This window comes from Bos indicus x Bos taurus, chromosome 12, assembly GCF_003369695.1.
Source record: "Bos indicus x Bos taurus breed Angus x Brahman F1 hybrid chromosome 12, Bos_hybrid_MaternalHap_v2.0, whole genome shotgun sequence".
NCBI classification, from domain to species: domain Eukaryota; kingdom Metazoa; phylum Chordata; class Mammalia; order Artiodactyla; family Bovidae; genus Bos; species Bos indicus x Bos taurus.
This window is the reverse complement of record NC_040087.1, coordinates 10,939,246-10,963,739: the sequence shown is the minus strand read 5'-3', so window position 1 is coordinate 10,963,739 and position 24,494 is coordinate 10,939,246. Positions and strand designations below refer to the sequence as shown.

The window sequence follows — 24,494 nt, the reverse complement described above, 5'->3', positions numbered from 1 at the left end:
TTTAATTTTTAACATATATTTTTAGCCACACAATGCAGTATGCAGGATCTTATTTCCCCAACCAGGGATCGAACCCAGGCCTCCATCAGGGAAGCACGGAGTCCTAACCACTGGACCACCAGAGAATTCCCAGAGAGCCCTTTAGTTTCTCTCATTTGGGCAGATTATACTATAATACTTTTCCTACTGTTCATGGGGTTCTCAAGGCAAGAATACTGAAGTGGTCTGCCATTCCCTTCTCCAGTAGACCACATTCTGTCAGACCTCTCCACCATGACCCTCCCATCTTGGGTGGCCCCACATGGCATGGCTTAGTTCCACTGAGTTAGACAAGGCTGTGGTCCGTGTGATTAGATTGATTAGTTTTCTGTGATTAGGTTTGCGTGTCTGCCCTCTGATGCCTCTTGCAACACCTACCGTCTTACTTGGGATTCTCTTACCTTGGACATGGGGTATCTCTTCACAGCTGCTCCAGCAAAGCACAGCCGCGTTCTTTGGAAGGACTGATGCTAAAGCTGAAACTCCAGTACTTTGGCCACCTCATGCGAAGAGTTGACTCATTGGAAAAGACTCTGATGCTGGAAGGGATTGGGGGCAGGAGAAGGGGACGACAGAGGATGAGATGGCTGGATGGCATCACTGAGTCGATGGACATGAGTTTCAGTGAACTCTGGGAGTTGGTGATGGACAGGGAGGCCCGGCGTGCTGCGATTCATGGGGTCACAGAGTCCGACACGACTGAGAGACTGAACTGAACTGAACTGATACTATAATAACTGACTGGTGATATGTATGATTCCAACACTACATTATAAAAAGTCAAGACTGTAGTCATTTTAGTACCCACCTGGTCTCTAGCACAGTATCTCCACATAGTAGTTACTCAGTATTTATTAAATACATGACTAAGCTACATGTTCTTACCTATTTTCATGTTCATGTTCTCAAGCTGCTAACCACCATCTATGTGCCTATGACTGTCCTTATCTGTAGCTGCAAACTTGTTTTATAGTTTTTGAGCTATAACTGATATACAATAAATGGCACATATTTAAATAGTATAAACTCATGAAATCATCACTAATCGAGTAGTGAAACTACTCATGTTCAGTGAACACTACCCTAAAATTTTCTTGTGCCCGTCTGTAACCAGTCCCTTCCTGCTGATCTGCTGTCTCTGCATATTAGTTTGTATTTTCTAGGATTTTATGTAAATGGAATCATACACTATGTGCTATTTTTTTGTCTGGCTTGTTTCACTTAGCGTAATTCTTTTCAGGTTCATGCCTGTTGTAGTCTGTTTCAGCATATTATTTCTTTTATTGCTGAGTATTTTAGTCTATGTTACATGGATATACTGCAGTGTATCCATTCATCTGTAAATGGACATTTGGGTTGTTTTCTGGTTTTCAGCTATTATCATTAAAGCTGTTATGAATATTCTTGTACAAATTTTTATATTGGATATGTATTTTCATATCTGTTGGACAAGTACCGAGGAGTGGCCTGCTTAAATCATATGATGGTTGTATGATCTTACATTCAGCAGTATATGAGGCTTTCATCTGCTCTACATTTTCTTTTACATGGTCTTTTATTTTTTTGCCTTTTTAATGGGTGTGTAGTTATATCTCATTGTGGCTTTGATTTATATTTCCCTAATGACTAATAATTTTGAGCAATTTTCATCAGCTTATTTGGAATCTATATATCTTCTTTGATGACTTGGTTGTTCAGTTTTCTTGCCCATTTAAAAATACTGTTGTTTTCTTATCACTGAGTTTTGAGAACTCTATTCTGAATACAAGCTCTTCATCAGATATATGACTTGCAAGTATCTTCAAAGTGCAGAAACTTTTAAATTTTGGTAAAGTCTCATATCAACTTCTTTTATGGAGCATGCTTTTGGTGTTGTATTTAAGAAATCTTTGTTTAACCCAAGGACACAGACATGTTTTTTTCTAGAAGTTTTACAGTTTTAACATTTAGGTCCAGAATCCATTTTAAGTTAGTTTTTGTAGATGATGCAAGGTATGAATTGAAGTTCACTTTTTTTTCCTTTTTATATCAAATTTGTTGAAAAGATCAACCTTTTCAATTGAAAAGTCCAAGAAGACTTATTCAACAATCTTTTCTGCCCTGAATTACCTTTGGACCTTTGTTGCAAATCGGTTGTATATATTCATGTGATTCTACTTAGGGACTCTCTTTTCTTTGCTATTGATTTGTCTATCTTTGTACCAACACACAAGGTGGATGTGTTGAAATCAGCTAGTGTTAATTCTCCAACCCTGTTATTTGGCCATTCTGAGTCTTTTACATCTCCATTTGAATTTCAGAATCAGTTTGTCGACTTATAAAATGGAAAAAGTCTTTGAGATTTTGATTGCGATCAGGTTGAATCAATAGATCAATTTGGGAAGACCTGACATTTTAATATTGGGTCTCATATTCATGAACATAGAATATTTCTCCATTTGTTTAAGTGTTCTTTGATATCTCTCAGCAACATTTTGTAATTCTCAATGTATATGTTTTGTACATATTTTGTCAGGTTTAATTTTCAGTATTTAATAGTTAATGCTATTGCAAATATCATTCATTGCTGATTTTGTTTTTGTATTTTCTCCCTATTTTATTTAAGCATAAAGTGCACAAATCTTAAACATGATCATTTCAGTTCAGTCGCTCAGTCATGTCCAACTCTTTGCGACTCCATGAATCGCAGCATGCCAGGCCTCTGTCCATCACCAACTCTCGGAGTCCACCCAAACTCATGTCCATTGAGTCAGTCATGCCATCCAACCATCTCATCCTCTGTCGTGCCCTTCTCCACCTGCCCTCAATCTTTCCCAACATCAGGGTCTTTTCAAATGAGTCAGCTCTTCGCATCAGGTGGCCAAAATATTGGAGTCTCAGCTTCAACATCAGTCCTTCCAATGAACACCCAGGACTGATCTCCTTTAGGATGGACTGGTTGGATCTCCTTGCAGTCCAAGGGACTCTCAAGAGTCTTCTCCAACACCACAGTTCAAAAGCATCAACTCTTCTGTGCTCAGCTTTCTTTATAATCCAACTCTCACATCCATACATGACCACTGGAAAAACCATAGCCTTGACTAGATGGACCTTTGTTGGCAAAGTAATGTCTCTGCTTTTTAATATGCTGTCTAGGTTGGTTATAACTTTCCTTCCAAGGAGTAAGTGTCTTTTATTTCATGGCTGCAGTCACCATCTGCAGTGATTTTGGAGCCCCCCCAAAATAAAGTCAGCCACTGTTTCCACTGTTTCCCCATCTATTTGCCATGAAGTGATGGGACCAGATGCCATGATCTTCGTTTTCTGAATGTTGAGCTTTAAGCCAACTTCTTCACTCTCGTCTTTCACTTTCATGAAGAGGCTCTTTAGTTCTTCACTTTCTGCCATAAATGTGTAACTTGAAAAATTTGACACCTGAATGAAAGTCACTTGGTTGTGTCCGACTCTTTGCAACCCTATAGGCTGTGGCTACCAGGGTCCTCTATCCATGAAATTCTCCAGGCAGGAATACTGGAGTGGATAGCCATTCCCTTCTGCAGGGGATCTTCCTGACCCAGGTATTGAACCTGGGTCTCCTGAATCATTAATGTAATTATCACCCTAGTCAAGATATGTAACATTTCCCACATCAAGAAGTCATTCTCATGGGCCTTCCCAGCCACGAGGTCATTCTGTGACGTCCCTCACAATGTTTCTTCTCTTCATATAAATGGGACTCTACCAGGATGTACTCTGTCTGGCTTCTTTAACTCAATATTATGTATGTGAGGTTCATCCATATTGTTGTGTGTACTGATAATTTATTCTTAGTCTTTGCTCTGTAGTATTTTTCTTCTGTGAAAGAACATTTAGATTATTTCCAGTTTTTGTTGGTAATTCTACAACCAGTATTTTTGTACATGAACGTAAGAATTCTTTTCTCTTGGGCATATGCCTACTGGTAAAATTCTTGGGCAAGATGGTATGTGTATGACTAGCTTTAGTAGATAGTGTCAAAGTTTTCTAAAGGAGCAATACCAATTTACACTCTTACTAGCAATATATGAAAGTTATAGGTGCTCCATATCCTTGTCAGCGCTGGGCACTGGAACTCCTTTTAATTTAAGCCATTTTGGTGGGAGTGTTTGCTGCTGCTGCCGCTGCTGCTAAGTCGCTTCAGTCCTGTCCAACTCTGTGCGACCCCATAGATGGCAGCCCACCAGGCTCCTCTGTCCCTGGGATTCTCCAGGCAAGAATACTAGAGTGGGTTGCCATACCAGATTATTATTTTACTGTCCCTCGATATAGCTATTGATGTTGAACTTCTTTTCATATTCATATTGGCCATTTAGAGAACATCTGAAAACCAACCAAACTAATTAATATTAACATACTAAAGAAAAATACACATGGACATTTCAATAAAGGCAGAAAAAGCATTTAATATTGAATGCTGTCTTCCTAAGTGTTACAACCAGGACAGGAAGTCCATATCACTACTTCTATTCACCACTATAGTAGACATCCAAACCAGTGACAACCAGCAAGAAAAATCAAAGGTATAATGACTGCATAGGAAGACGTTTACCCATCTATTCACAGATGACAAGACAGTGAAATGACCGAAATTCTAAAAGAATCTACAAAACATTATATAATAAGGGAAATTACATATAAGAAATAATAAATGAAATTATCAAGATTGTTGACTATAAGGTCAATATGTAAAAATCAGCAGTGTTTCAACAAATACTAGCAACAAACAAATAGAATATTAAAAACCTAAATTGCCATTTAAAAAGCATTAAAAAACCCAAATACCCATGAATAAATATAATGAAAGATATGTAAGACCTCTCCACTGTAATCTACAAAACACTGCCAAGAGAAATTAAAGACTACTTAAATAAATGGAGAAGTATATTACATTCATGGATTGGAAGAAATACAAAGATGTCAGAAAAAAAAATGGAGGCAACTAAAATATCCATTGACAGATCAATAGATAAAGAAGATGTGGTATATAGATATACAATAGAATGCTACTCAGCCAAAAAGAGAAAGAAATAATGCCATTTTTTTTTTTTTTTTTTTTTGCGGCAGTATGGACAGATCTACTAAGTTAAGTCAGGCAAAGACAAATATCATATGGTATCACTTATTTGTGGAATCTAAAATATGATACAAATGACCTTATTTAAAAAGCAGACAATGACAGACATAGAAAACAAACTTATGGTTACCAAAGAGGAAAGTGGAGGAGGGAAAAATTAGCAGATCCAAACTGCTATATATATAAAGCAAACTGCTTGTACAGCACAGGGAACTATATTCAACACCTTGTACTAAACTATAGTGGAAAAAATATGAAAAGGAATATTTATCTATCTGAATCACCTGTGTACAACAGAAAGTAACATGACACCATAATTAACTATATTTCAATTTTAAAAAATACTAGGATGTCGGTTTTCCCCAAATAAATTGATCTATAGATCCAATGTAAGCCCAATTGAAATCCTAGTAGAGTTTTTATAATTGTTTTTCTGGAAATTGACAGGTTCATTCTAAAATTTATAAACAAATGGAAATAAGTTTTATAAAATGTATAAAATAATGTAAATACAAAGGATTTTGACTAGCCAAGATTACCATTGCAATATTGAAAAAGTTATAGGGCTTTAAGACTTATAAAGCTACATTAATTAAAATAGTGTGGGACACGATTAGGCAGACCAATGGAATGAGAACCTGGAAATAGACCCTCATATATCTGGTTATCTACTTTACAACAACCATGCCATAAATATTTACTGGGGGAAAGAGCAAATGACAATCTTTTCAGTAAATAGGGCTGGGTCAATTGGATATCCATAAGGGTGGGGGGAGGGAAATTTTGATCCTGACTTCAAACCTTTCATAAAAATGAATAAATCTGGCTGTGAAAGGTAAAAATGTAAAGCATTCAAGAAAACACAGGTAATTAATTTCATGATTTTGAAGCAGGCAAAGCCTTATGTATGATAGAAAGAGTATTGATGACAAAAAAGATCAGCAAATCCAGTTTTACTTCAATTATTTCTATTATTCTCACCATACCCTACAATCACTGACCTATTTAAGAGACATTTTGGTTCAGGGGTAAAGAATCCACCTCCATCAAGCCCTAGGTTCGATCCCTGGGTGGGGAAAATCCTTTGGAGAAGGCAGTGACAACCCACTCCAGTATCCTTGCCTGGGAAATCTCATGGACAGAAGAGCCTGGACGGCTACAGTCCCTGGCGACGTAAACAAACCCCACTGAGCAGTGAGCACACGTTGGCCTGTAGCGCAGCAGTTGTCTCCCAACAACTGTTCTGGTGCCTTTAATCATTCTTCTATTGTTGTTGTCCAGTCGTGTGTCTTCCATAGTACAGACAGAATAACAAACAAAAATGTAAATTTAACCGTTAATGCCTTTTTCAAGTAAAAATCCTATAATGCTTTAGCATCTTTAAGTGAATTCCATTCAAACTTCTCAGCGGAGTACACCTAGTCCTTATGACCTAGCATGTACCTACCTCTCCACCCAGTCTGCTGCTAGCTTGAATTTTGGCTCTACAATTTGAGTTCACATCATCACTTTCTAACACGCGTCCTATTCTGTCTGAATTGCCTTTTCCCTTTCTTACCAGACTGAGGCTCAGTTACAACCTATGAGGACTCCATCCGTATACACTATATTCAGTTGTGTCCCTGCTTGCTATCACATCAGTGACTACTGCCCTTTCTTTTTTAGCCTTTAGAACAAAACTGGAGGGTGTTAACACCACTGAATCCCCGGACTTTAAGTTTAGATTTCGTATGGAGGAGATACTCCAGTTCAGTTCCTTGTTCGTCTCTATGAACGAGCGGCTCATTCCCACGCCTTCTTGCTCCCCGGCTCCCGCCGCGGTGGCATTAGCTCTAAGTTTCTTCTATTGGAATTGCACGGGTCGAGGGGCACTGAGGGAGGAGGGCTGGACCCGCTGAGTGAGCACTGAGACAAAATTCAGGCTCCCTTTCTCCCTTCAGCGCCTTCGGATGGAACACATTTTTCTTTTATCTGGGAAGTCAAGTGGGGAGAAAGCCTCGGCCTGTGAAGTTCTGGGGAACCGAGCGGTCCGCCCGAACCGGAACCAAAAGGCGTTAAATCCAGTCTAGCCATTACGAGGGCAAAGCGACTCCCGGCGAGCCCCTCAGGGCTCTCGGCGCCAGGATCCCAGCGTCAACGGGACACCCTCCGGAAGTGGCTCCCGGAAAAGAACACGTAGCCGAGAGCGTCACGGGTCGCGAAAGCCTTGGCTGCCTCTGGGGAGCCATGATGAGAGCCGTAGGGGAAAATAGAGCTCGATGTGCCGTGTGTAATTGACAGACGTACAAACATCTCCCAAACGCCACGCGTTCCTGAGGGTAACTGTACGGTACAAGGGTCCTACTGAGTTACCGCGCCCGGAGGCTCTCGGGTAGTGCGCGCGCGCACTAGGACCGAGGGCGAGCGTGGCCCGCCGCGGCCTCCGTAACCATGGCTGCGGTGGGGCGGGGCCTGCGCCGTCGGTCAGCGGCCGGGGGGGCGGGGTCCAGAGAGTCGGTCCTCCAAGGTCCCAGCCCGCCCCGCGCCCGCGTTTCGCCTCTTCTCCCCCCTCCCCTCAGCAGTCTGCGCGGCTGCTCGTTGGCTACTTAGGACGGAAGCTCGGTGGGTGATTCTCCAGAAGTTTCCCCCTTGGGCGGCGGCGGCGGCGGCGCTGGTAACCCCGGGAAGAGCAGCTCCGGCAGCGGGAACCGTGACGATTAGAGATGGCGGCGGCGGCGGCGGGCCCTGTGGCGGCCGCGAGGTGCGTGTTTTTCCATCTCTTTGGTGTAATTGGCATCCCCCCGCCCCTTTCTTTGGTTCGTGATCCCTGCTTGAAATCTTTCTTTTCCTAGCAGGTTGTTCCGGAGCTTCTCAGATGCCCTCATCGAGCAGGACCCCCAGGCGGCGTTAGAGGTGAGACAGCCTTTGCCCCCGGGCAGGCGGCCGCGTCGGGTTCCTCCCGGCTCTGTCTTCCGGGGGTCGGGGCCGCTGCTTCTCCTTTGGGTCAGCCCCGATGTTGACAGCCTCCGCCCCTTCTTTTTCTGCCCCGCGGCGGCCTGGTTATATTAGATCCTTCGTCTTGTCCCCTTTCCACCCCTGGTCCCTTTATGCATCCTTGGAGCTCCTTAGCGTAACCTTCTTCTGTCTTAGGGGTAGAGCTAACCTGCATTGTGGGCCTCAAGGGGCATGTTTTTTTTTTTTTAATGGCATTTGTGACTGGAACAAAAAGTGAAATCTCAGCTCGATGTTTGTTCATTCGGGTTTTCGTTTGGCGGTCCTCCTTGATTATTTTTATGTACCAGGTGCTGAGTGCCTGTCTGAACTCACACCACTAGGACAGAAACCTTTCCCCCTTGTGTGCCTGAAAATCTCCAGGTGTCCCTGTTTCTGTTTATTATTCACTCATTTGTTTTATTTCTCAAAACAGTTTCTTGGCGGGGGTGGGGGTGGGGGGGCTGCTGTGTGGAAGGCACTGGTTGCTATGGATTAAAGTCTTAATTTATACAGTTAAATGACTTACAAAGCACTTTGTGTGCAGTGAAAGCTTATAAAGCTGTAAAGGAATCCAAAAGAGTGAGTTAAGTAATAATTTGAAGTAATACAGAGAGCCCAAGCTAAGAATACATGATGCAGTGGGTCTCAAAATTAGCCAGGGGTTTCTTGTTTTGAAGCTTAAAAAGAGAGGAGACTTTGTTTTGCTGTTCTAATCTAACATACGTAAGGTTAGGGTTTTGAGGCAAGAGAACCTTTCTCTTGGCTGTGATTTCTGAAAGAAATTGACTCATGGTTAGTAGAGGAGGTGACATTTGAGAAGAGGCACGAGGGAGTGAGCTTGGAAGCTCTGCAGAAGGATTATTTCGGGCAGGAAGAGGAGCCAGTGTCAAGATCCTAAAGTAGGAGTGAAGTAGGTCTGAACAGGGAGCAGCAAGAAAACCCGTTTGGTTGAGTGGGATGGACGTAGTGAGAGAGGAGGTGGAGAGGAAGCCGGGCGGAATCCATCGGTGCTTTTTATCTGTAGCTTGGACTATGTTTTGGGGGGGTTGGGATATGAAGACCTTAAAATGAAGCAGTTGATTACACATGTGCTGGGATGTTTTCTAGTGATTCTTGTGGGGTCACTGTTAGAATAATGTTACCAGAGGCACTGAGAGTTTTTCTCTACAGTTCCTTATTTCAGCTTAGTATCTGTATTAAGAGTCTACATTTGTGTGGTCCTCTTAGGCCCTGTGCCTCCTTTGGAAATCTAGTTTATATAATAGTTGCTATTAAAAAATATTAATATAATGGATTCTTGGTCATTTTATATCTGACTTATTTTACTTTTAAAATTACGTATTGACGTGTGGTATGTAACACGAATCTAAATTACTTCCCAGCCAATGATTCCTCTTACCCATCTGTTCTGAACTCCATCACCATCAGTTAGTGTTCCTTGGATTTCATACAAACAGTATCATACAGTATCAAACAGCATCATACTTCGTTGAGTGTAGCTACTCTGTCTTGCTTTAAACATTATGTGAGATACATCCATAAGTTTGTGGGAAGGGACAGTTCTTTTTCATTGCTGTGTAGTATTCTACTGTATTAATATAGCACTGTTTAACTGTGGACATTTGGGATATTTCTAGTTGTTAGCTAGTATGAATAAAACCACTGAATTTTCTTATACATGTATTTTGCTGAACACATGCATATCCTTTGTTTTAAGAGTGCAATTTTTTTTTTCTTTCTAGGAGTGAAATTATATAGTATAGGTGTGTGGTTAGCTTTAGTACATTCGTCCTTAAAGAGTGGTTCTTGGACCAGCAGCGTTAGCATCACTTAGGAATTCCTTAGAAATGCAAATTCTTGGATACCCTCTCCCTCAGATTTTCTTTTTCTTTCCTCTTGGGGCGGGGGCCACTACGTGATGTGGCATCTTAGTTCCCCAGCCAGGAATGGAACCCATACCTGCTGCAGTGGAAGTGAAGACTGCCAGGGAATTCCCCACTGCAGATTTTCTGAACGTACTAATGGTTCCTGTAGGCCAGTACTCCTTACCCTTCCTTTTTACAGAAGGAAACAGACCCAAGGAAATCCAGGTGATCCGTCACAGAGATGTGTACAGCCAGGGAGAGGCAGAATAGGGGCCTGAGGACAGGAGATTCCTGCTCTTAGTCTAGTGCTCTCGTGGTTTCCAAAAGTGTAATCCCCAGACCCTCTGCAGGAGCATCACCTGGAAATTTGTTAGAAATGTGAATTCTCAGGACCTGCCATGGACCTGAGTCAGAAACCCAGAGTGGGGAGGATGATTGTGGTAAGAACCAGCCTGTGTTAAGACGAAATGTCCTTTTTAAATCTTGAGATGATCTTCTCACTGAGTTAAACAGGTGAATGTTAATTACTAGGTAATTGGTAATAATGAGTAGGGCTGGAACCTTGATGAGAAGAGTCAGTTTCCCTCTTGCTTTCCCCAAGGGCTGGTTTAAAGTAACTGTTTTGAAATTAAGGTCATTAGATATTATAGCAGTTAAAATGTCACATTTTTATATAACACCATCCTATTAAGAATAAAGAGAAAGTATATAAAGCTGATGACATGTTTCATTAAACAGTGTATATTAGTGAACAAGGCTGTACTGGGAGCCAGCAATCTAAAGATGAAAATACTGTAGTGAGGACATTTGCAGTCTAGAGGAGAGAGAGAGGCAGGTCAGCAGGTCATTAGAATATAAGATAAATGCTCTAGTGGAGTGGTATATAAGGTACAGTAGAATAGAGGCCACTGGGGAAGTGAAAAAAAATCTTTGCAGAGGAAGTCTCAATTCAGCAGAGAGAGAAAACGTTTATGTGGATTATAAGGATCTTTTGAGGCCCAATATGAATGGTGCTTAAGAGCACTGGCTCTGGAATCAGACTGCTTGGGTCTACCATATCTTGGTTTCAGAAAAGTTCTGGCTATCACTCTTCTTGATCAGACTTCCTGTCTGTAAAATGGAACTAACTGGGTCCACTGGAAAGGATGATTATAATGACAAGTACCGTAAGGTCCAAGGGTGAGGCCCTTGAGGTAGGCATCTTGGAGAGCCTTGCTCTCTAGGTTCTCACCCCACCGGCTCTCTTCTGTTACTCAGGTGTGTCTGACTCAGGCCTGGTGCAGTGCCTTTGGACTTGCAGCAGTTCTTTTGCCTAGAATGTCCTCTCTATTGACTGTTTATTGTTTTGCTTAGAAATGCTTGTCACTTTAGATTTCATCTGAAATGTCACCTTCTCAAGGAAGCTGTCTTTTCTGACTACTTTATCTGAATGAGGCCACAGTGTAAGCTTCAGGGGAGCAGGGGTTTTGTGTATCTGGTTACCACTGTCTTCTAGGTGTAGTGCCTGCGATGTGATAGGCACTCAGATGTATTAAATGATTCCTACTGTAATTCTCAGAACAGCTATGCAGTGCATTTTACTAACAAGGAAGCTGAGGCTAACTTACTCAGGTTATGGAGTTCAGAAGCAGTGAGTCTTGGGTTCAGGGCATGAAGCTGATCCTCTGGAGGAGTGGGTAGGATTGAGGTGTATGATATAATTAAATGTTTGTGAGCTGACTTTGAAGTAGCTGACCACAGATAGCTTTGTTGAGGGCATAGCAGGTTGGAATAAAACATTCCAGTCCTACATGATTATGTGATTTTTCTCCAGCACTGCTTTTTAGGAAGGGAGAAGGCTTGGTATTCTTGTTTATCCATGATTGGGGATTAGGTGTGACTGGAAGAAAGTGGAAAGTGGAGATAGCATGAGACACCTAGAGCTAAAGGCCTTTAGACCTTCGGTCAGTCTGAGCAGTCTGCTTTTGCTTTTAATCTTAACAAGTTACCTTTCTGGTTAGCATTTTAAAAGAGCCTAAAGCTCTAAAGATTTGGAAGTTAGTTTTCCAAGATCGCAATCTTAAACAATGTTAATTCCTTAAAAAGTAGTTTTCCCCCTGTAGTTCTGTGTTATCAGGGTACTTACTTTCTTTACCATTATCTTGGTAAAGATTTCAGTGTAATTATATTTTACACTTCAATAGATTTCATTACTTTTGAGAACGATAAATTGCTCAACTATAACAACTCATGTGAGAAATACTGTATCTTTGGATATGTTTCATGTAAGTCTGCGTTAAAAAGCCTTTTTGCTGCTGTGATTCAAGTGTCGGCACCGAAGTCCTTGCCTTTTGTGATACCTGCCTTCAGTCAGCAGCCAGTGAGTAGCAGCTGTTGTCACAGAAACAGTTGAAACACTGAAAACATGCCCCAAGTCAGAGGTAGTTCAGACAGCACAATTATTTTAACTTAACCTTTTTTGGCTTTCTTATATTGTATATTCCTTATTCAAAATAAAAATTTATTGTTGTATTTTATTCATGACATACAAATTGGTGTGTTATAAAGTTCAGTTTGTGTTGTGTGATTTGGGGTAACTTCTTTTTTTTTTTATTAACACCGAAGTAAGTCAGTTGCTTATTTAACCTAATCACCCTAATTGCAACAATTGGTTGGTGTTTTTAAAGGTCATTTGCAAGTGGGTTGTTCAAAATTCCAAAGTTTATACCTGACTCCTTAAGAAAAGGAATATTTTATGCATCTGTGAACCTCCAGTGTCTGGCCTGTGTTTATTCCAAAATATATGTTTAAAAATACTTTTTGAATTGATGAGCCTGATGTTATTATAATACGACAGCCTTTTTGACCTATAGCATACCTGTTCTTGGTGAGGAGAGATTGGAAATTTGATTTTGGGAGTAGGTACATAAGAAGCCATCAGCTGTGTTCCAAATTGTTTGAAAGTTTAGTGCAAGGTGGTGTTTTTAGCTTAAGTATTTCATTAGGAACTGTTGTGTTAATACAGATGTTAGATGGTGTGTGAAAGAAACTTGGAGTAAAGGAATTTTACCAGGAGGCCATGTATAGTGGTTAAGATTTGATTTGGAGGCAGTCAGACATGGACTTGAATCTTGTCTCTGGCACAGTCCCTGACCAGGATGTGAGGGAATGGATTTTCGCCACACACTGTAGTGTGAAGAGCATTGTAGTGAAAAGGTGGAGGGTCAGGAGATGTTTGAGGAACAAAGAGAAGGCCATTGTGGAACAAGGAGAAGAGTTTTAAAGAGATGGGGTAAGAAAGAGAGTGGAGGGTTCTGTCAAGGAGGGCCTTAACTGATCATTGGAGCACTTGGGCCTTTGCTCTGAGTCAGCTGGTAAGGCATCTGTTTTGAATAGAGATATAGTAACAAGATCTAGTTTTCATTACTGCTTGAATCAGGGTGATAGGGGTTAAGATGGTAAAACATTGCTTTCGATTTTAGGTATACTGGATTGCAGGTGTCTGATTACCAAGTATAATATACATTTCTTTGTGAGAATCACACTACAGGGTTTAAGCAGAACCCCATGTGTGGCTGTTGAAGGAATTTTGCTTAACTAAGAAAGCTGCCAAAACCCTTAGGATGTGTGGGTAAATGGCTGTGGGATCAAAGCCTTCCTGTCTGCCTGCGTTTGTCCTTGGCCTCACAGATCGTGCTCTCTCTTCTTGCATCATTATTGTTCCAGCTAACACATACGATGACTACCCAGAGTGGCAAAAGTTTCAATTGTTCTGTTAATTCTTGATCTATTGATAGTAGCTACCTATGAGATACTGTATCTGGCTGGGCTTTTGACAGAATGTTGTAATTTCTTAGGCCTTTGACAAGAGGATAGGAGAGGGCCAGGTAAGCTTGCTTATGAATTTATTGGTTCCATTAACCTCCTGAGCTCTAGATTTAACTTTCAGTTCTTAAAAATTATTGGACAGCTTCACATTTTCTAGGGATCTTAAATTCTACATGGTCTTTGAATCTTCTCCAAATTAGAAGAAGGAGAAAATCAGTGATGGTCAATGTATATCAACTAAACTCTTTAGGATAAATGAGGTGATGATAATTACCATTTATTGAGTTCCTACTGTAGGCTGGAAACTGCTAAGTGCTTTGCATAGATATTACATTTGATTGTGGGCCTTCAAGGGGAGAAGGGGGGATATTGATCCTCTTGCAAAGAAAGGCTCCAAGCTTGTTTCCCTGTTACCTTTCCTCCAAATAGCTTGTGATAATAGGTTATTTTATTAAAGATCATGTTTAATTAGAGTTCAGTAACTTTTAAAAAACATTTACTGACACTCAGCATGTTTGTATTTGTAGGAGCTGACTAAGGCTTTGGAGCAGAAACCAGATGATGCACAGTATTACTGTCAAAGAGCTTATTGTCACATTCTTCTTGGGAATTACAGTGGTAACTTTCCTTACAAAGTACATTGTCTCTATAAGTAACTTATACACTTTGCCCAGGATACAGTGAATCAAATAAAATAGAGGTTATCTTCCAGGACTTTTAACTTGATCTTTCATACAAGGTGAAGTAGCCAAAATATGACAAGCATTATGTTGCGCATCACTCATTTAAATTTTACGGTTGTCGATTCTTTCTGCAGTGGGTGTAGAATTTGTAAGATTTCATTTTTGGTTCTTGGATATGCTAAAAAAGGATAGCATCACATTTACTAATTTATAGAGCATTTGAATGAATTCTCTTGTTCTGTTTTTTATGAAAAGAATGTATTCTATATTCTGTAATTTTAATTATTCTGGATAGATAATCTGAGTAGGGAAAAATTAAATACCGTGAGTCAAACTACATGAATGATGTTAATGAAATTATCTGAACTTTGTGATACGGAGCCTTATTCATTTCCTGAAGAGCTTGAGGATTAGGTCAATAGGAATGTATGAGGGTAATTTTATCTCAGATTAGCTGTTCCTATTTTAAAGTCATTTGTCCATTTCACCAGCTTGAAAACTTAAAAATCTGAGACTAATTCAAATTTTGTGTGTAGTATTTCTTAGGATCCATAAGTAACTGACCAAAAAACCCACTTTTTCATCTGCAGATGCTGTTGCTGATGCAAAAAAATCCCTTGAACTTAATCCAAATAGTTCCACTGCTCTGCTGAGAAAGGGGTAGGCAGCAACTACTCTTCTGTGGGGTCTGGACTAGATATGGTTAAATGAATGAATTGTAAGCTTTTTTTCCCCTCTCTTTAAAAAAAAAAAAAAATTATTGTAGTTGGAAGATAATTACTTTACAATATTGTAATGGTTTTTGCCATGCATCAGTATGAATCAGTCATAGGCATGCATGTGTCCCCTCATCCTGAACTTACCCTCCCTGTAAACTTTATGTAAATAGTAAACTCTGTGTTTATACATTTTATAGCTGAGATAGGATTCAATTTTTGGTATATTTTATACTTTTATTGTATTAACTGCAGTATGCAATGAGATACACAGTTTGTATGTGTGTGTATATAGTTTAAAATAGTGATGATTGAAGTAACTGCAGGGTATAGATGAAACTGAATGATTTCAAATCCCTTTTTTGTGTCATCATTTGAAACCTACTGTGTTTAACTGACTAGAGAACATCTATTTCTTGCCTAAGCTGTACAGACTACGCTTAAAGATGACTCTGTGTCTGTGTACTTTATATCCCAGCTTGTTTCTGTTAATAAGTGTAACTTTATTCTTTAAGAATCAAAAGCTTCTTTAATTCCTTAGTGTAACTATATTTTGGAATAAGCTGCTAAGTCACGTCAGTCGTGTCTGACTCTGTGCAACCCCATAAACGGCAGCCCACCAGGATGCCCCGTCCCTGGGATTCTCCAGGCAAGAACACTGGAGTGGGTTGCCATGTTCTTCTCCAGTGCATGAAAGTGAAAAGTGAAAGTGAAGTCACTCAGTCGTGTCCTACTCTTAGCGACCCCATGGACTGCAGCCTACCAGGCTCCTCTGTCCATGGGATTTTCCAGGCAAGAGTACTGGAGTGGGGTGCCATTGCCTTCTCCATTGGAATAAGCAAGTATGTACAATTAAGAAATTCCTTCTGAAATGAGTTCCACATTTTTAATGGGAATTAGATGTTATGCTGGTGACTCAGATGGTAAAGAATCTGCCTGCAATGCAGGAGCCTGGGTTCAATCCCTGGGTGAGGAAGATTCCCTGGAGAAGAAAATGGCAACCCACTCCAGTATTCTTGCTTGCAAAATCCCATGAACAGAGGAGCCTGGCGGGCTACAGTTCATGGGGTTACAAAGAGTCAGACACCACTGAGCGACTGACACACACACAGATGTTAGAGTATTTTAGAACATCTGTTGGCTTGTTGACATGCTTAAGTTCTTTTAAAAGATGAGAAACTTTTTTTTTTTAAGAAAGCTATGTTTCATGATCTTACATGTGTGTGCTTATTTTTAATACGCTCATACAGGATATGTGAATACCATGAAAAAAACTATGCTGCTGCTCTAGAAACTTTTACAGAAGGACAGAAATTAAATAGTAAGTATTGTAATTATATGTTAGTAAACTAGTCCATTATATCTGTGTATCTTAAATACCATAACTGAATCTTGTTAGTATAATCTCAAGTTAATTATAGAAACACTTTTTTCTCTCTTAATGACATTTTGTGTTGATTGCAGAGTTTGAGTTTACTTAAAATTTGATTAAACTGGCCTTTCTTAGCATTTAAATCACAGAAAAACTGTTACCATTAGAAGCAAAAGAACTGTTTAAACACTTGGTGTGCTCCCAGTACTGGTCTGGCTTTTAATTTTTTCCTAATGGACAAGTGAAAGCTTAACTTGCGCTCACGTTCTGAAGTCTATTTAAGTTGTTATTCAGATTGTTGAGATAAGGAAATCTTAGAACAAAGATTTTTATTGAGAGGTGAAGTGTAAGTTTGGGTAAAGTATGATAGGGTATAGAAGAAACATGGAACTTTGAGAGTATTGTGAATTTCTAATACTGTCTTTTTGAGAGAAATAGATGAAAATTATGCCAACAGTCTATGTATAATATACAGAACTTGTTAAGAGCCAAGTATCAAAAAAATCTGCAAAATACAAAATGTTGTCAGTAATCTCGTAGATAATTATAGACAACATAGTCTTAATTGTGTTCTCTCATTTTATCTCCATCTTATGATAGAGTGTTACCCATAGTTCTTTAAGGCAGTAGTTCCTAGCTGGGGATGATTTTCCTCCATTGGGGATGTTTGGAGTGTCTGCAGTGATTTTTGACTCTCCTGACTGGTGGATGGGGGTTATACCATTGACATCTCATGAGGGATGCTACTCAACATCCTGAACAGGACAGTCCCCACAACAGAAGCATCTGGTCCCAGATGTCAGTAATGCTGAGATTGAAAACCCTCATACAAAAGTCATACATGATTATACACTAAAATATATACTGCTTTGAATATTTGCTTTTCTGCTGTGTACCTACTTGAGAAGGGTGACAAGCCCAACCTTGCAAACAAAACCTACAAATTAGGAAAGAAGAGATCTAGGCAGTAGGAGGTACTCTCAAACTTGGTTACCCCAAGCATGGTATGTGAATAACAGGGCTATTCAGTCACCAAGCCAGCATGTATACACTTCGCAAATTCTAGAGTCCAGTTTTCTTGGTGTCTTGATACATACTTGAAAACCCTGATGAGACATGAGTCACTTCATCTTTAGATTTCTAAGCCCTATTTCTTATTTTTTTTTAGAGAAACAAAGTTCCCTGCCTAAATTCCTTCCTTGATACTTTATTATCATGCCGTTGACTTTTATCCTAGAATTATTTCAGAGGTGGCCTCAGAAGAGGGTGTCTGCTCTTTGGTAAAATTTCTGTTGAGGATATTTAATTTAAAATCAAATTCATCTTTTAATTCCAGGAAAATCTTATGTTAAACTGTTCAGCTTCCATTTTATTGGGGTAAAAAATTTTTAACTCCATATTACCTTTTTCCCCCCTTGTATGATAGGAATCAGCTTATTTACTGATTAATTTGAATAATCGGTTCTTCACATTTAGAATTTTTATATAAAGGTTCACCTCTAAAATGTGTGTGTATGTATTTTAAGGCCTGTGTAGTTGAATTCTGTCTGTAAATTAAGAATTAGAAAATTTCATCTTAAGAAATTTTAAACTTTGTGTTTTTCAGAATAGTGGTACCTGCAGTTAGCTTAAATTAATAAACTTTTATTACGATCACTTCTAATAATCTTTCTTAACATTCTAATTTATTAGATGCTATGACTTTTTAGATACTGTCATTGCCCTGAGTCTTCAGAAATAATTTGCTTATGTACATGCTTGCATTGCTGTCTATGCAGTGAACTATGATTCACTGTATGTAGTGTCAATGGATGTCATGGAACTTAGAGATACTTAGAGTACAAAACTCGGCCGAATATAAAGATGCTTCTTGGTGTTGAAGGCGTGGTAGTAAGTAAAGCTGCTGAAAAAATAGTAGACAGGATAAGCAACTTCATTAGATAGCAGACAGGTGGACAGAGGCTTCTGAGCTTTAGCCCAGTTGCTGGTTGCCAGGTCTGCAGACCTGTCCTCCCCCAACTGATGGCGGATTCGGAATCTGATTCAGGTCTGATTTTGTTGTGTGAGAGGAAGCTCTTTTAAGAGGAAAAGGGTGAGGAGAAATGGAGATTATCTGTATCTAGGAACCAATAAGGTTGACTGGTTAAAATCGATTTTTTAAAAATCAGAGTTCTTCAGGATAAACAAAATAAATATTCAACCTAACTAATAGCTATAATATTAAGGCTAGCTACACACTATGAGGACAGATGTCTCCGTCTGACTCATGTTGGATCCGTAGCTTCTGGAGCCGTGACGTAGCCTGGCGGTGTGCAGTCAGCATGTGGTGAGTGAATGTGTTGGGTTGTGCAGGTGAGTGTTGTTACCGTTTGTTCTTTCCAGGTGCGGATGCTGATTTAACTGCTTGGATTAAAAGGTGTCAAGAAGCTCAGAATGGTAAGTGTGCAGATTTCCCATGGTCTTTCAATTTAAGAAGAAGTCAATGTTTGTCATTTTTTTTTGTTTTGAACTTTATAACTTATAATTTAAGTAGTGCATGTTCTAGTAGATTGGGATTTCCAAAGGTATTTTCATTTTTTTACCTGATTCCTTATGTTGAAAGGGAGATTCAAACGGATTTGTTTTGCAATGGTAAGAAATTACTGAGGAGTCTCAAGTGACTCCAGACTGTAAAATTAAACCAGTTTCTCTTATTAGATATGCATGGAGAATTGGTTTCCGTAATAATATGTTTGTGCCTTAGAAATCATGTATGTAATTTTGTCTATACATGTACTGTTATCTGAAAATGTTTCTTTTTTATGTTTTTTAACAGGATCACAGCCCGAGGTGGTAAGTCCAAAGTTTTTAATCCTTTGTGTTTTTACTTAATTATATTACTATTGAATATATTTGAGACAGTACTCTGAATGTACTTTCTGGCAGTTCCGCATGTCTCTAGGACAGTTTTACTTATTTTCTCCTCCAAATGCTGTCTCTTCCCTTCTTCTTTAGGAACAAGTTAGAGGCCACCAGTGACCCAGGGCAAGTCCTTTAGATTTATTAATAAGTAGTTTAGGAAAATCTGAATTGGTTAAAAAGTCACTTGTTTCTCAGTGGTCAACATAGATTGTTGCAGAGAGGCCGGGACCGGGGTCAGGCCGTATCAGGAAGGCACTGTGGAAGCCCTCCTCCATGGGCTTTTCCGGGGCAGTTTTGCCATCGTTAAGCCTGGAGGTGTTAACACTGCATTCCTGAAAATGGTTTTTTAAATGTTACTGTTATTTTCAGTTTAGAGCATTGCTGAATCCTGGAACTGGACATTTTATCTGTAATCTTTTCCAAACATATCTTCTGAAATTTTTCTCTTTTTTTTTTGCTGCTTTTATTTTAGAAGAAAAATGATCTTTGAAATGGAAACGCATAAAATTTTTAAAATGTTGAATATTCTGATTTTTGTGAAGATGAATATTATTTAACATTAATGTATACCATGCTTTCTAGGAAGTTTTCATGTAATTATTCCATATCAAAGTAACTATAGCACTGGGTAAATTAATAATAAATACATTTTTAATATGCAGTTACTAAACTAACTCGTAAAAATCTTTCTCTTTCGATTTGCCCAAATCAGTCTGCATCCCAGAGGACTCATCAGTCAAAAATCAAGTAAGGATTTCTTTTTCATAATGCATGATAAATATGCCTAAAGGGAAAAGAAACCCTGTCATTTAATAGTAAGCAAGTCCCTACCTGTGGTTTAAGTGTTTCTTAGTTTTTAAGATAAATCTTACTAAGCCTTGAAAAACTATAGTTGTAAGACCATTAACCAATTTGAATTAGTGTTCATATTAAGGTTAACTTAAAACTTGCTTCACATGGTTGCATATTATGTCATCTTTCCATATATTAAGAATAACCTCTTACATTTAAGTTATTGTTATTACATAGGTCAGTAAGTTAGTAGTAGACTTGATAATATTGTAACTTTACCTGCCTTTTATATTTGGAGTAAATTTTTCATGGGATAATTCTGCATGAATTGAAAGTTACTTGCTGAAGGCAGCAGTTACAATCATGAATATAAGTAGCAAGTGAGGATCCCTGATACATGGTGTGTTCACTGAGTCAGTGTGGGGTTATTTTATATATATTCTATACTCCAAACACCGTACTTATTATTTAATAATTATAATTATGGTGTTTGGAGTATAGAATATATATAAAATAATCCCACAATGGTTTAATAAATATACCACATATCAGGGCACCGTGCTTCATCCTGGGAATGTAGTAGTGGCAGAACAGATCAATAGCTCTTCTCTCATAGGGTCAATCTAGTCTTAATTTGAAAGTGAGGATCCCAGCTTTCAGAGGGAAAGATACACATGATTAGAATCTCTTGACACACTAATCTTCCCACATACTTGGAGATTGAAGGTAGATGCTGTATTTAATACTGTGCCTGACAGAATGAGTTGAATTATTTTAATTTTAGCTCATTTACTCCTTCTCCCTGTGCTCAGGACTGTTTGCCCCAAGCTTTGGTAAAGAGATCCTGGAATATCGGGTCGGGTCCAGTGTATCACCTGCTACTGACTTAAACTGATTGCCAGATCCTTCTGAGCCTTTTTTTTTTTTTTTTTTTGTAAAATTGGGATAGAACCGTTTACTTCTTAGTATTAGGTTGAAATGAGAGGATAAAACTATTGCTGATGTATTAGAACTATGATCTGTTTAGAATAAATTTTATTGTTTACTTTTAAAATCCCCTGGCAGTCCAGTGGTTAAGACTCCTAGCTTCTACTGCAGGGGGCATGGGTTTGATCCCTGGTTGGGGAACTGATCCCGTGGCCATGGCGTGGCCAAAAAGAAAAACAATTAGCCTAAGCACAACACTATTGGGGATACTTTAGAACCTAAAAAATTATGTGAGTATTTAAATCCACTGGAGAGAGTTGGGACATCATCTACCTTATTTTCTCTTCCATTAGTACAGATCATGTGGAATTGGTTACATAAAATTATTTCTGTGAGCCAGCAGCTGCTTTGCTCTTTTGTTCCTCAAGGTGGAGCTCTTGTTCATCAGATTGTAACTTTTATCTTGACAAACCAAAGAAGCAACAACTTTAAGAATTTCAGAAGTTCTAAGTTTCCTTTTTCTTTTTTAATAGGTATGACTGGTATCAAACAGAATCTCAAGTAATCATTACACTTATGATCAAGAATGTTCAGAAGAATGATGTAAATGTGGAATTTTCAGAAAAAGAGGTCATTATAGTCTTTGAGTTATTTTTGATTGAGATTGAATAGTTTTATTTATAAATGTGTGTGTGCGTGTGCGTGTGCGTGTGTGTGTGTGTGTGCTCAGTTGAGTCTGACTCTTTATGACTCCAGGGACTATAGCCCACCAGGCTCCTCCGTCCATGGAATTTTCCAGGCAAGAATGGTGGAGTGGGTTGACATTTCCTACTCCAATTTGTAAATATAAATAAATTATATTGCAGAATAATTTATAGCAATCTATCAAATATATATCATTTCTTCCTGAGATAATATGGAAATGCTGATGAAAATCTGAAGCGTTCTTTTCCATTTGCATCATTTTAAGTTTTGAGACTAAGAGTATATATATATACTGTAGGTTATAGCTTGATGTGCGTTGTTTCCTCTTTAGATTTGGGATTTAAAGCAGAACTTGGTTGGTAAATATAAAAGACACATTTGGGAACTTTAGACACATTATAACCACGCTTTGGTTACATTTGTGTGGTACACTTAATGGAAAAGGTCTGCTTCTTTGTTATGAGTTTAACCATATTAAATGAGTATGACTTTTAATAACTTGGTTTCTTAGCATTTAGTGGAAAACCTTGTGATAGAGATTTAAGAGAGTTTGTGGTAGAACTAGATGTTTTGCACAAGAATGCTTTTGTTGTTACATGCTGTACTATTTGGCCCTTGTATCTTGAGTTTCCTTGAGATTTAAATGTATAGTGTATGTTATGAAACATACTCTGTTCTTTAATTAGGTATATAAGAGTTTCTGTGACGAATACCAGGTTTTGTTTTTTTTTTTCTTTTGATTGGAGCATTTAGTCCATTTACATTTTTTTTTCCTTTTTTTTCCATGGGCAGTGCTATTTAATTTTGGAGTAGAATTGCTTTACAGTGTTTCTGCTGTGCAACAAAGTGAATCAGCCATATGTATACACACATCCCTTTCCTCTTAAACCTCCTTTTGCCTTTCCCCGTCACACTCCTAGTTCATTGCGGAGCACTCGGCTGAGCTCCTTGTGCTGTATAGCCGCTGCCCCCTAGCCGTCTCACACGCCATAGCACACGTGTCTAACCTGCTTTCCCCATTCGTCTCCCCTCCTCTTCTTCCCTTCCCCACCCTGCCATGTCCACATACCTGTTCGCTATGTTTTCTTCTTTATTCCTGCCCTGCATACAGGCTCGTCTGTTACCATCTTTCTGCATTCCAGATACATGCATTGATACATGATAACTTGTTTTTCTCTTTCTGACTGACTTCACTATATGACAGACTCTAGATCTATCCACATCACAAATGATCCAGTTTTGTTCCTTTTTATGGCTGAGTAATATTCCATCATATATGTGTACACACACACACACACGTATGTATATATACACATCACATTCTTATCCATTCATCTGTTGATGCACATTTAGGTTACTTTCATGTCTTGGCTATTGTAAATATTGCTGTAATGAACATTGAGGTACATGTGTCCTTTTGAATTATGAAGGACACCAGATTTTTAAAAAGGATTATTTTGAGATTCTTAAATCTTATATTCCATATAAGGTTTTAAAAATACTCTGCAACAGTACTAAAGTTCTGTAATTATAGTCAGTTTAAGTACTTTACCCTTTTTTAAATTAATTTATAAAATGTGCCACTAATTCTATGTTCATTAGTTGTCTGCTTTAGTGAAACTTCCTTCTGGAGATGATTACAGTTTGAAACTGAGACTTCTTCATCCTATAATACCAGAGCAGAGCACGTTTAAAGTGCTTTCAACAAAGGTAAGACCATTGGAACGGGTTGTCACTGGTAATCTTTTCAAAACACAGAAACATTGGTCATCTAATTATCTCTGTGGTTGTAAACTTATAGATCCTTCTAGCCACACATGTTTAAATTAAATAAGAACAGTAGTTTTTGAATAATAGTTTTTCCCCCTCCCCTAATTCTAGGAAAATGGAGTTTAAAAATCTAACCTCAGCAGTGTTTATATGCTTACTAAGATAGGTATAGTACTTCTTGATAAAACAGTTGCCACTAAAGATACAATGATCAGCATCTTCTTAAGATTTGATACTGACAGTGGTTCTTGGACTTGTCAGTTTGGTCCATTGTGATACATAAATATTTTTCTCACACTTCCTTACGGAGTTAAAAATATAGACTATTAGAAACATGAATCTGCTGTCTTGCTTTTTAGTTAAGCTGAATTTTAGGTTACTGTGTTATGAGGGATTAATTACAGTTTGAGTAACTAATTTATAGATTTCTTTATATTTTCAAAAAGAGTAAAAATGTGCAATAGAATTAAAATTCATGGAATGTATCAGCTACCAGTCAGAAGGTATAGTAAGAGTATAGTAGGATAGAAGTGTAATTTAGCAGAAAAAATACTGAACTGAAAATCAGAAAACCTGACTCTGGTTCCTTGCTCGCTCTGTAAGTGTAGACTAGTGATTCACATAATCACACATGATCATAGGGCATGATTTCCATCATCCTGTGAAAATGAGAGAGCTGTGGACTCTGAAATCCTTTCACCTGTAAGATTGTGTGAGGGTGTATGAGGGGAAAGAATGATATGCATAAATTTTCTGCATTACTACACCTTTTCTATACACATGTCCTCCAGCGTAGTTGGTTATTTAACTTTTGAGCTGTGTGAATGTTCCACTCATGGACTAGAATCAGGG

General features: G+C 38.7%; 1 protein-coding gene across 4 annotated transcripts in view; it reads left to right on the top strand.

The window, feature by feature from the left end:
* The first annotated feature begins 7,329 nt into the window (after positions 1-7,329).
* Positions 7,330-24,494, top strand: part of SUGT1 (SGT1 homolog, MIS12 kinetochore complex assembly cochaperone) — a 41,533-nt gene continuing 24,368 nt past the window's right edge. Inside the window, exons 1-11 of one of the 4 annotated variants that reach the window (XM_027557115.1) lie at positions 7,330-7,449; positions 7,690-7,871; positions 7,966-8,023; positions 14,304-14,394; positions 15,050-15,119; positions 16,426-16,496; positions 18,930-18,983; positions 19,363-19,379; positions 20,161-20,195; positions 21,701-21,797; positions 23,475-23,582. In XM_027557115.1, coding sequence (XP_027412916.1) covers positions 7,834-7,871; positions 7,966-8,023; positions 14,304-14,394; positions 15,050-15,119; positions 16,426-16,496; positions 18,930-18,983; positions 19,363-19,379; positions 20,161-20,195; positions 21,701-21,797; positions 23,475-23,582 — 639 coding nt within the window. In that variant the 5' untranslated portion in view covers positions 7,330-7,449; positions 7,690-7,833. Of the gene's footprint in view, positions 7,450-7,621; positions 7,872-7,962; positions 8,024-14,303; positions 14,395-15,049; positions 15,120-16,425; positions 16,497-18,929; positions 18,984-19,362; positions 19,380-20,160; positions 20,196-21,700; positions 21,798-23,474; positions 23,583-24,494 lie in introns of those variants that run through there. The other 3 variants (XM_027557114.1, XM_027557113.1, XM_027557116.1) reach the window with 3 other exon arrangements.